We start from the raw sequence: 10,569 nt of genomic DNA on the forward strand, positions 1-10,569 counted from the left end.
CAAGCTACACGGAGGGAGACATCAGTGACTCTTTATTTTCAGCAGGTCAGTGGCTGCTGGGGGCACGGAGAGTCAGAGCAGGCCTCAGCTTCCCACCCACCCAGAGGGGATGTGCAGGGGCAGGAACTTGCCAGGGGGTGTTGGATGCCCACTGCCATGGGGGGGGGGGGGGTGGCTCAGAGTCGGCAGGCGTGGGCAGGTCCCTCAGGGACGCCTGGGCCTCCAGGGGAGAGGAGTGGTCGTGTCCAATAAATAAACAGGCAGTTTCAAACCACTGGGCCCCGGCCTCCAGGGCAGGGGCTGACAGGCTCTCTTCTTGATTCAGACAAGAACTGGCTCAGGGAGCTGTCACGGGGGCAGAAGGCCCACGCCCTGGCTCTGCCCTTGTGCCCCACCGGGGAGCCCACAGCTCTCTGGGGAGAGCGAAAGGCCTCTCGGAGGCTGAAACAGGGAAGAGAAGGGCCTGGCTCAGCTTGGCCCCGTCCTGCCAGGAGCAGTCCTCGGGCAGATGTAGGGTAGGATGGGGCGGAAGCTGCAGAGCCCGGTGAGGTGTCCCATCTCCTCTACTTGCCCAGGGCCCCCCGGGGCAGCAGCTCCACATAGCTCAGGGCGCTCTGCAGGGACGTCAGGCAGTAGCCCCCCTCTCCAATCAGATACCTGTGGGACAGTGTCTGTCACTGAAGGAGGCCCCGGAGTTCTAGAAGGGGCACCTGCCCTCAGGGGGCAGGACCAGGGGCTGTCAGGGAGGCTGGGTGGGGTGGCAGCCCACTCCCCAGGCGGATGCTGCTCAGAGCTTGCCCCACTGTCCCCCACCCCCAATCGAGGGGTGTGCTGAGCGAGGGGTGGCAGAGAGAGGCTGGGGGAGGGGTCGTGGGCCATGTGTATGGTGCCTGCCCGGCTCCCCAGCCCGGGCCCTACCCCTCATGGATGAACTCCTCCAGAGCAGCGCACTCCGACACCAGCTGGGGGAGGCCGCTTCTCAGCACCACGAAGGACAGGATGGGCAGGAGGTCGTCGGCGCCACTGTTGACAAAGGCACGCTGGCCCGAGGCTCCGGGGCCGTGGGGCTGCTCCACCCCAAACCGCGAAGCCCCAGCTCAGCCCCGTGTGGTCCTGCGTTTACTGCCGCTCTCTGCACCCCTCTGCCCAGAGCACCCAGGAGCAGCTGGGCCAGCCCCAAACAAGCCCCATGGGGGCAGGTGGGCAGCTTCACCCGCAGGAGCTTGCCCCAGCCTGGGGAGCAGGAGATGGAGGGGAGGCCCAGGTCCCGGGCAGCCTGCTCACGCCTGAAATCACGTGTCACTCAGCTGAGCACGCTGACCCTGACCCTCTGTGAGAGGAGTCTGAGTGAGCTGAGAGGGGAGTGAGGCCCGGGGGGCCCCCAGAACCTCAACCCCAGGGCCCCGCGACCAGTGCTCTCTGGGGAGAGCAAGAGGGCGGACTGTGGCTGGCGTCTGATAGGAAGGCCTCTCACACCATGAGCTCCTGCTCGTGGCCTTGCCCCATGTCCCGTGGGCACCGCACAGCTGCAGGGACACAGGCCAGTGCCCACAGAGACAGCTGTAGGGCTGCAGCCAGGCTAACACTTCCAGTCCTGGAGCTGAGCCACTGCAGGGACTCGCTTGGAAGCCAGATGACAAACTGGGGAAGGGGCCTCTGGAGCCAGCCGAAAGCCCTGCCGACCCTGCACTGAGGCCCAGCACCCTGGCCCTGGGGGGCGGGGGTGGCACTGGCTCCCACTTTTCTGCCGACCTCACACTCAGCTCTGATTTCTACCTGCCCGTCACCTGCAGGCCCCTGGGTGTGGGGAGGTGCCAGAGACTGCCCACCAGGCTGCAATGATCAGTGCCTTCAGGGTGACCCTGGTCCCAGGGGCAGGGTGGCAGGAGGCAGCGCCCCTGCAGGGGCTATGGGAATGCCAGTCCCAGATGGACAGCAGAGCAGGAGGCTGCAGGCCACAGGCAGGACCAGGCATGAGCACCCCCGGCTGCAGCACCTGGGGCGGAGGGGCAGGGACGATGCAGGAACCCCAGGGCAGGGAGCAGGCTCTTCACTAAGCTCAGGCAGCTTCCCCCAGGTGTGCATGGAGGGAAGAAGCACGTACATCTGGGGTGAGCAACCCTGAATATCATCAGATTAGCCAGCGGGTCCCTGGCCATCATGCACCCCAGGCCGTGCCCCCCCCCGCCCCCCCGACTCACATGGCGGCCGCGCCAGGCTGTGGTCTTGCCTCGGGTGCAGGCTCCTGGGCCCAGTAGTAGCCCTCAGCACAGGCACAGATGACCCGCAGGGCCCGCACTGCAGCACAGAAGCGAGGTTTGGGGTGAGAACAGGGGCAGCCAGAAGAGCCCCAGCACTGCCCCACACCCATCGTGTGGGTGATCCCTCCCGTGGGCATCGCGGTCACACCACTCATGTCCCATGGAACACACCCCGTTCGCCAGGAGGAGGCCCTGCAGCTCAGACAAGGCACACAGGCCCAGTCGCCAGCTGGGACAGGACCATGGCTAGTGTTACCACGCCCCCTCCTCCCACCTCCCCAAGGCTGGTGTGACCAAGCGCCTCCCCTCACCAAGGCTGGTGTGACCACACCCCCTCCTCCCCAAGGCTGGTGTGACCATGCCCCCTCCTCCTCCCTCCTCACTAAGGCTGGTGTGACCACGCCCCCTCTCACCAATGCAGTCCAGCTTCTTCTGGGGACAGCACTCCAGGACCAGCAGCCCCAGCTCCTGGGCAGCAACGCCGTAGGGGTAGGTGCCAGCTCCCAAGGCCTCAGGGTCCCGAGGGAGCAGTTTGGGGGGGATGCCAAGGGCTGCTGGGGGTGCATTACTGTAGAGCTCCATGCTCCTGCTCAGGGCAGCCTCCCGGGGGCGGTACACACTCCTGCGGCGGAGAGAGGCCAGGCTCAGCTGCCCAAGGGACCCTGGCCGGGACAGGCAGGGTGGGGCGAGCTGGCCCTGCCCCCAGTCCCAGGAGGGTGGATGTGCCACCACCACGGGCAAAGCTGAGGATGCCTCGGAGTGGAGTGAAGCACGGTTAGCAGTCACAGCTGTGGCCGGGATGGGGAGGGCGGTGACACGCGGGGAACCTGGAGGGCCTGGGCCGGGACGCACCTGTATAGGGCCAGCAGCAGCGGCCAGAGTGGGGAAAAGAAGGGCTCCTCGATGCAGGCCAGGCAGCGGTCCTTGGAGACGGCCGTGTTGAGGCCTTCGAAAGCCAGCAGGGTCAGCGAGAGCAGCCTGTCTGCCGGGACAGAGCCGACACACGGCACTGTGGGCCAGCTGGCGGCACCGGACGTCACCCAGACGAGTCCTCACCCACCACCTTCTCTGCCTTCCAGAGCCAGCCTCCGTGTGCTGGGGCCACAGTTAGCATCCTGGCTCGGTGGGGAGGGCTGTCTGCCTGGCCCTCTCTCCACTCCCCTCCCATCACCCCCTCCTGTGTCTAAGTGGCCTAGGGTCAGAGCTGGAGTCTGGGCCCTCATCCCTGGGTGCTCACAGGGTCTTACCCAGCCCCACCCCTGAGGGGCCAAGGAAGCGGCCTGGGAAGGAGCCTGGAGAAGCTTTAGAAGCAAATCCAAGGACAAGAAATCTGAGGCCCAGAGAGATGGAGTACCCTCCTGGGGAGGAGGGAGACCTGCTCAAAGAGATGGGGAGCCACCCAGGGGGAGGGGGACCTCCTGGGATGGGGGACTGCCTGGTCCCTTGGAGAGCGTGGCCCACAGTGAGAACAGGGCCCTGTCGGGCTTCGGTTCTGGTTCTGAGAAACCCTGACAGCTCCCTCCTTGGGACTGGGAAGTCACTGGCCACCTGGGCCCACCGCAGGGAGCCCACACTCTCTGGGGAGGAGCCACCGTCAGCCTCGGGCTGTGCCTGGCAGCCTTGGTCTGGAAGGACGAGGACGTGAGTCCAGCCCAAGAGACAGCAGGGGCCACTGGCGGCGAGGCCCTGAGGATGGACCTTCCCAACCACAGACTGCGGGGGGCCAGGCTGTGATCTCCGGGCAGCCCAGGAGGACACAGCAGGGACTGAGGGAACCGGACCACAGCCAGACCAGCTGCTCCGGAGGCGGGAGGGGGCCTGCCTGCTGGCAGGATGTGTGGCTCAGAGGAAGGTGGAGGGGAGGGCCCTGCAGGTCAGGGCTGGCCTGGCTGCCGTCCCAGCAGCTCCCACCGCCCGCCTGTCCTGCGGAGCCCTCACCGACCGCGTTGTGAACGTCCCTCACGATGCTCTTCAGCGGCTCCAGCAGCGGCTCCTCCTTCACCCCCGAGGCCTGAGGGTCAGTCCCCCGCCCAGGGCCCTGGCCCCCCCTCTCTGAAGTGGCCAGAAACTGTTCCAGGTCCTCAAAGGAGCTGTCCTTGCGCACCAGGGGTGAGGGAGACCCCTTAGGGCTGCTGTCTGCCCCTCTGTTGGGGGGCCCCGGCTGGAGTGGGGGCGTGGGGGGACTGGTGGGGGGGCCGGCAGGGGGATGCGGGGCTGGGCTGGGCTCCGGGGGGGACAGCATGCAGTAGAGACTCTGTGAGGGCCGGAGGCGCCGGCTGCCAGGAGCCAGCAGCCCCTCGGCATCAGGGGGCAGGGAGCAGCCGCCGGGGGCTGGGGCGGCCGCGGCGCCCCTGCTCACGACGTGGTACAGCGCCCGGTACACCGCACACTGGAGCTTCTTCAGGAGCTGCGCGATGGGGTGGTCGGGAACGCTGCCAGCACAAGCGGAGGCCGTGGGTTAGAGGGACTGCGGCCCCTGGCTGGCCTAGGGCCTGGGGGCTGAGCAGCCCGCCCTTCCCACACCCCTCGTCCAACAAGCATCTCGTATTCCTTCCTCCAGAGTCTGGCCCACCCCTTGGAGGAAGCAGAGAAAGGCCCTGAAAGACCACTGGGCAAAGGGGCCTGGGCAGCACGCCCCCGGCCCATGATCACCTCTTCCCCTCCTAGGCCTTCCAGCAGCCAGAGGGCGGGGCCTGAGGACCCTGTACCTGAGCAGGTGGGACACCAGGCTGGTCACCAGTGACAGGTCCCCAGGGCTCCTCTTGAGCTTGGCCTTCCAGTGCTTTGGCCAGTCCTGCAGGACAGGAGACCGTGGAGGAGAGCACAGGACACCCACGAAAGGAGGTCCCTCCTTCTCCCCCGCCCCGGCCAGCACTGCACCCCAAAAGGCCAGGCCTCCTTGTTGATACCTACCCTGGGGTGCAGTGAAGATCCAATGCCATCAGGCCCAGGGGACCCTGTGTCCCACGAGGAGGCTGGAGGGTAACCCTGGCCCCAAGGACCCCCACCCGGAGCCGCAGCCCGTGGCCCAGGCACCTGCCCCCGGGACTCACGTGGTCTTGCTCGTACTCCAGGATGGCGGCGTAGAGGGCCCGCTGCTCCCGCTCCTCGGGGGTCAGGGTGACCTGACTGCAGAACCTCCTGGGGAGGACGGACGGGGCTGGGCCTCGGGCGCTGGGTGCACCCCCCCCCCCCGTCCTCCCAGCTGCCCTGAGGCCAAGGCTGGACCGATGGGAGGGGACGCACCTGTTGGCGGCCTCCTGGAGCCGCAGCCGCCGCTCCTCCATCTTCCTTTGCAGCTGGCGCAGAGTTAAGGCCGCACCCGATGCCCTGCACCTGCGCTAAGCCCGGCCGGACTCAGGGTCCAGTGGGCAGGGCACTGCCTCGGCCCTTCAGGAGGTCCGGTCCAGTGATGGCGCTGGAGGACGGGCACCCACTAGCGAGGGAGGCAGGTGACTTGAAGGATGGAGAGGAGTCCCTTTGCTGGGGGGCAGGACGGTCTTTGCCAAGGGGGGGTGCGGCCCATTCCCCGAGCACATGGCTCTCCCGAAGCCGAAGAAGGTCGTGCCCACACCCTGACCCTGTCACCTGCTGCTCTCCCCCCCTCTGGACGCAGAGGCTGGTGGACAGAAAGGATACAGTCTCCTCCCGGGCCTTGGCGATCACCAGGTTCTCCATCATCTGCCGCTGCAGGGACAGGGTCTGGGAGGGGAGGGGAGGGGGGGTAAGGCCTGCTTCCCTCCCCCAGCAACACAGCCTCCCCGGGGCCTGCTCACCAGAGACGTCTTCTGCAGGGCCTGGCTGGGGTCCAGACGGGCCATCCGGGCTTCATAGGCGGCCTTCAGCTTCTGGTTCTGCAGGGAGGCCTCCTCCAGGGGCGTCAGCTCCCTGGAAACGGGACAAGCTGCTGTCCAGGCCCAGGAAGCCCAGCGATGTTCTGGGGACCCGAGAACCCTTCCCGACCCAGCCCTGAGGCCGGGACGTGAGGGAGTAGCCGTGGAGTCGGCAGGAAGTGTAAAGGAGGGAGGTGTCTGGAGGGACTGGACCACAGCCCCCTGAAATGCGGGTGTCCTGTTGCCAGGACGGCTGACTTTTCACAGGAAGCCAGACCTCAGCCCTTGATGCAATTCAGTCATGTGTGTTCGGCAACAACATGAGACTCTTAAGGCACCAAGGCACCCAAGAGCAGCCCAAGAAAGGGACAACCACCTCTACTGGAGAACAGCTCCCACAGCCACCCACCACCAAAGCTTCGGTCCCACCTCTTCCTGCTTTCCTGGGTGGGCGACGGGGAGAAAGGCTGCCCTGGGGTGGAAGCGTTGGGCCTGGCCCTGCCCCAGAGCCCCAGGTGGACGAGCCAGCGGCCTGGAGCCTCCGGAGCAGCCTGAGGCATGGTGTTCCGTGCCCCCAACCCCCAGCAGTTCAAGGATCAACTGTAATTTGTTGTTACTGTTATCACGTCATGTTTAACAATAATGGTGGTGGTATAGTCTTCATTTAGTTTCTACTTGATTCTTTATTTGCTAGGTCAGATTTTATAATTTCTTGTTCCTGCAGGTATTTCTTTTCTTTGCAGGTATTGTCTTTTCTTTTTTAAAAAAGATGTTTTTATTGATTTTAGGGAGAGAAGGAGGGAGGAAAAGAGAAACATCCATCGATGAGAGAAAAACACTTATCAGCTGCCTCCTGCATGCCCCCTACTGGGGATCAGGCCCAAATCCCAGGCGTATGCCCTGTGACCTCTTGGTGCACAGACGACACTCAACTGCTGAGCCACACTGGCCAGGGCAACCTGTAGGCATCGTCACACGTGCTTTTCATTTCTAAATACAGAGAGCACGACTGCTTTACAGGCTGTGCCTGGTAACTCGATCCGACAGCTTTGTACTCTGTCCCTGCTGTCGTTCCCTCGGTTCCTTACTTCCTTGTGTGCTTGGAGATCTCGGACCCTGTGCCACTTATTTTACGGAAGTTAAAGGAGCTTTTCTCCAAGGACAGTTTGTATGTGTTTCCGCCAGGCACACGGGCATTTCCATCCTGGGACCCATTTCACCTAAACTAACCCTGCCACGGTGAGCTCCCTTCGCAGGCCAAACCCAGGCTCCACCCACCTTCCTTGTGCCGGCGCCCCCCCCCCCCCATCTTACTTCTTAGAGCTTTGCGACTCCACCACCTGAAGCCTCTGGAAGATCTCTGGCGGCAGGAACGGGAGCAGCTTCCCCCCTTCGTCCGAGTACACCCGGCGGTGTCGGCTGGTAGGCGAGGGGCCAGCAGCCGCCACGGGCATGGCTGGCTTCAGGCAGGCTTTCCCTGCGAGGCACACAGAGCCATGAATTGGCACAGGGCCCCACAGGCCACAGAGGAGACAAACCTGGGGGGATGGCCCTGCTGGAGACCCACCAAGCTTGGCCACCGTCGACTGGGCTCTCTCCAGACACTGCTCTGCCAGCTTCAGCATCTTCAGGGCATCCGGGGGCACGGGCTCCCCAGCGTCTGGGGCACGGACAGGAAGACTGGTTACCATCACTCATTCACTAACCAGATTCTTGCTGAGATAAACACAAGGGCATGTTGACTGTCTCCTAACCTCCGACTCCCAGGCCAGCCCTCCCACCCCTCACTCTGACCATCAGCCCTCGGGCTCTGAGCAGGGCCAGCCCAGCATCTGACTGACTGTCCCACTGTCTCAGCTGGATCGTCAGAGCCTCTCTCTACCCAACGGGGCCTTTTCTCCTGAGGACGTCACATGCACCCACAGCCCCTCCAGCAGGTGGGCCACCATTCAGGGACCATTTCACAGAGACAACGTCTTCGCCCACTTTCTGGCCTTCGGCTGTGCTCAGCCCACCCTCACCCTCCCTAGGGCTTCCACTCTATAGACTCTCCTACCAGCAGACACCCGCTGTAGGAGCTGCCTCCCCACTCCCCTGGACACCACCAGCCCAGGTCCTGACCAACCTCCTGCTCCCTTCACAGCCAGCCCCTCAACACACTCCCACTGAAACTGCCCTCACCCCCACGTCTTCCCTAGTCCCAAGTGCTCCCCAACCTCTCAGGGTCTCTCTCCCCCAGGACACCTCCTGGGCTACTGCCCCAAACTCCTCCCAGTCCCCATCCTGCAGTCCCCAGACCTCTGCTAAGCTCATTGGCTCCCTAGGGCTGCTCTGACCATGGTGACTCCCACCTCTCCCCAACCAAGGTGCCCTCAAGCAGAATTCTCCCCCTCCAGCAAGTCTGGTGACGTCCACCTTCAAAGAACATTCTCCAGGCCATCCACCTCGAGGAGGTCTCACGACTGCTGTCCCCACCATGGGGACCTCCTGGAGGCTCTGCCCCCATGCCAGCCTCTCCATGAGCTAACCCTCCTGTGGGAACCACCCCAGCTCCTTGCCTGCCCCTAATGCACGAACCTGCCCGGGCCTGCCTGCCTTTCCTCACACCCAGCACCCACTCTCAGCTCAGGGCTTTTGTTCACCCCTCTGCTGGAAGGCTGCCCCCAGCCTTTGCTCCGGTCACTCCTCCCTGGTCACGTCCTACCCGACTACCCCCCGCGTCGCATCACACCACGATAGCTCATGCTGACTGAGTGCCCAGCCATTCACCTTCTGCTAATGACCAAGTGGGTAGGACAGGACACCCCCAGGCCTGAACCCACCAAGGGCTTAGGTGTCCAAAATCTGACCAGCCCAGGAGCAGCAGTGAGGCTGAGAGCTGTACCTTGGGTGCTTTCCACTTCTTCCAGCAGCACCTGGGAGATGTAGTGGATGCTCCTCAGGTATTCTGCATACGCCTCCTGTGCCCGGGAAGGGAAACAACGGCAGGGCTCAGGCGGGAGAGGCAAAGGCCCCCATCACGCCGCCTGCCGCCCTGGTGGGGAGCACAGAACGGTGTCTGCTGATCTTGGAGAGAGCCCTGAGCATCCAGCCCAAGGTGGTCAGCAGATTGGCTGGTCCGCCTGGGGCACCGGTGTATCCTTCTTCTCCAGACCCGAAGGGGAAGGTGCCCAGCTGGATCCCCATCCCTTCTCCCTCGCCTTTCTCCCCAGCACAGGAAGGAAGTGGCAGGGGAAGCAACTTTGAGAGTTGCTGTCATTTTCCACGCTATGCAACAAGTTTCATTTCTGTGCCCTTCATTCGCTGGCTGGTAAATTTTTTTCTTGGGAGGTTAATGAGGGAGTGCTGCTGCAAATCCTAGAATCTGTTTCCTGCTGGGGTTCTGGGCGATCCCTTTCCTGGACCCCACTGCCCGGTGCAGGGGATTCTAGAGCATTGCCAGGTTCAAGGGTGTGGGCATCCTGTCCGGCTGCCTGCACGGCGCCCAGGCGGCACTGGGACTCACAGCATGGTGTGTGTGTGTGTGTGTGTGTGTGTGTGTGTGTGTGCGCGCGCGCGCGTGTGTGTATGCGCGCGCGCTGCATCCCAGTCCCCAAATTATTCATGTTTAAGTCCACACCTCAGAGATGAGGATCCAATGGATGCGGGAAGGGTTTCCGACTTGGGGACAGCAGTGGACGGAGGGCCCGGGATGTGTTTCCTGGGCTCGCCCGCAGCCCGCTCCCTCCCGCGCAGCCCGGGCGGCTCGGCCGGCTTTTCCACCCGGTCGCCAGTCTGGCTGACACCCCTCCCGCCAGCGGCGGCGGCGACAGGGAGGGCACAGCACCGAGAGCCGCACTTAACCTTCTCGGATGCCGCCCCGTGGGAATCTGACCACATCCGCAGCGTCTTCCCGGAGAAGCGCACACACGGAGCGGAGCGGCTGGCGGTCTATGCGGAGGGAGGCAGCCGCGCGGACCCTGCAGCATCCCCTTTACAAACGCCGGCGCGGCTCCGGTTCCGACTCGTGGGACAGACGGGAAAACGGGGCGGACAGGCCTGGGAGCTGTCCAAGGTCGGAACCGACACCGCGTCCGGCGCCCCGCAGCCGCCGGGGGGTCCCGGCCGGCGCCCACCCCGCTGCCCCGCCCTCGCCCACGCCCACTGAGCCGGCCTCTCGTGGGGGCCGGGCCCGCCGCGCCTCGTCGCGCCTCGTCGCGCCTCACCCGGGGCCGATTGCCGGTGTCCAGCTCGATGGCCCCGTTGGCCAGCTTCATAGCGCACTGCAGCGGCTTCACCGCGCCGTCCCCGGCCGCAGCGGCCATGGCGCCGGGCGGGGAGGCGGTGCTGGCGGCCCAGAGGCGGGGCGAACCGCCTGAAGCCCGGAACGAAGGATGCGAGGGAGCGGGGGCCGCCCGAGCCGCGGACCGCCGGAACACACGGGACCGTCTCGGGCGCACTTCCGGCTGCCCCGCCCGCGCCGCCTGCCCGGCGTC

The 10,569-nt window shown here is 64.7% G+C and overlaps 1 protein-coding gene across 2 annotated transcripts; it reads right to left on the reverse strand.

Moving 5' to 3' along the window:
• Positions 1 to 14: 14 nt before the first annotated feature.
• Positions 15 to 10,512, reverse strand: VPS9D1 (VPS9 domain containing 1). Of its 2 annotated transcripts, none has more exons than XM_059668175.1 (15): positions 10,300 to 10,512; positions 8,979 to 9,054; positions 7,662 to 7,754; positions 7,409 to 7,571; positions 6,038 to 6,149; positions 5,901 to 5,963; positions 5,508 to 5,560; positions 5,315 to 5,402; positions 4,970 to 5,055; positions 4,200 to 4,693; positions 3,114 to 3,243; positions 2,675 to 2,883; positions 2,202 to 2,298; positions 919 to 1,023; positions 15 to 657 (listed from the first exon to the last, which is right to left on the reverse strand). In XM_059668175.1, the coding sequence occupies exons 1-15, from the start codon at positions 10,396 to 10,398 to the stop codon at positions 564 to 566; spliced, it is 1,962 nt and encodes a 653-aa protein (XP_059524158.1). In that variant the 5' UTR covers positions 10,399 to 10,512; the 3' UTR covers positions 15 to 563. The 2 variants fall into 2 exon arrangements, with proteins under 2 accessions (XP_059524158.1, XP_059524159.1); XM_059668176.1 differs by lacking the exon at positions 10,300 to 10,512 and adding an exon at positions 9,714 to 10,155.
• Between the last annotated feature and the right edge of the window lie 57 nt (positions 10,513 to 10,569).

This window comes from Myotis daubentonii, chromosome 15 (assembly GCF_963259705.1).
Source record: "Myotis daubentonii chromosome 15, mMyoDau2.1, whole genome shotgun sequence".
Lineage (NCBI taxonomy): Eukaryota > Metazoa > Chordata > Mammalia > Chiroptera > Vespertilionidae > Myotis > Myotis daubentonii.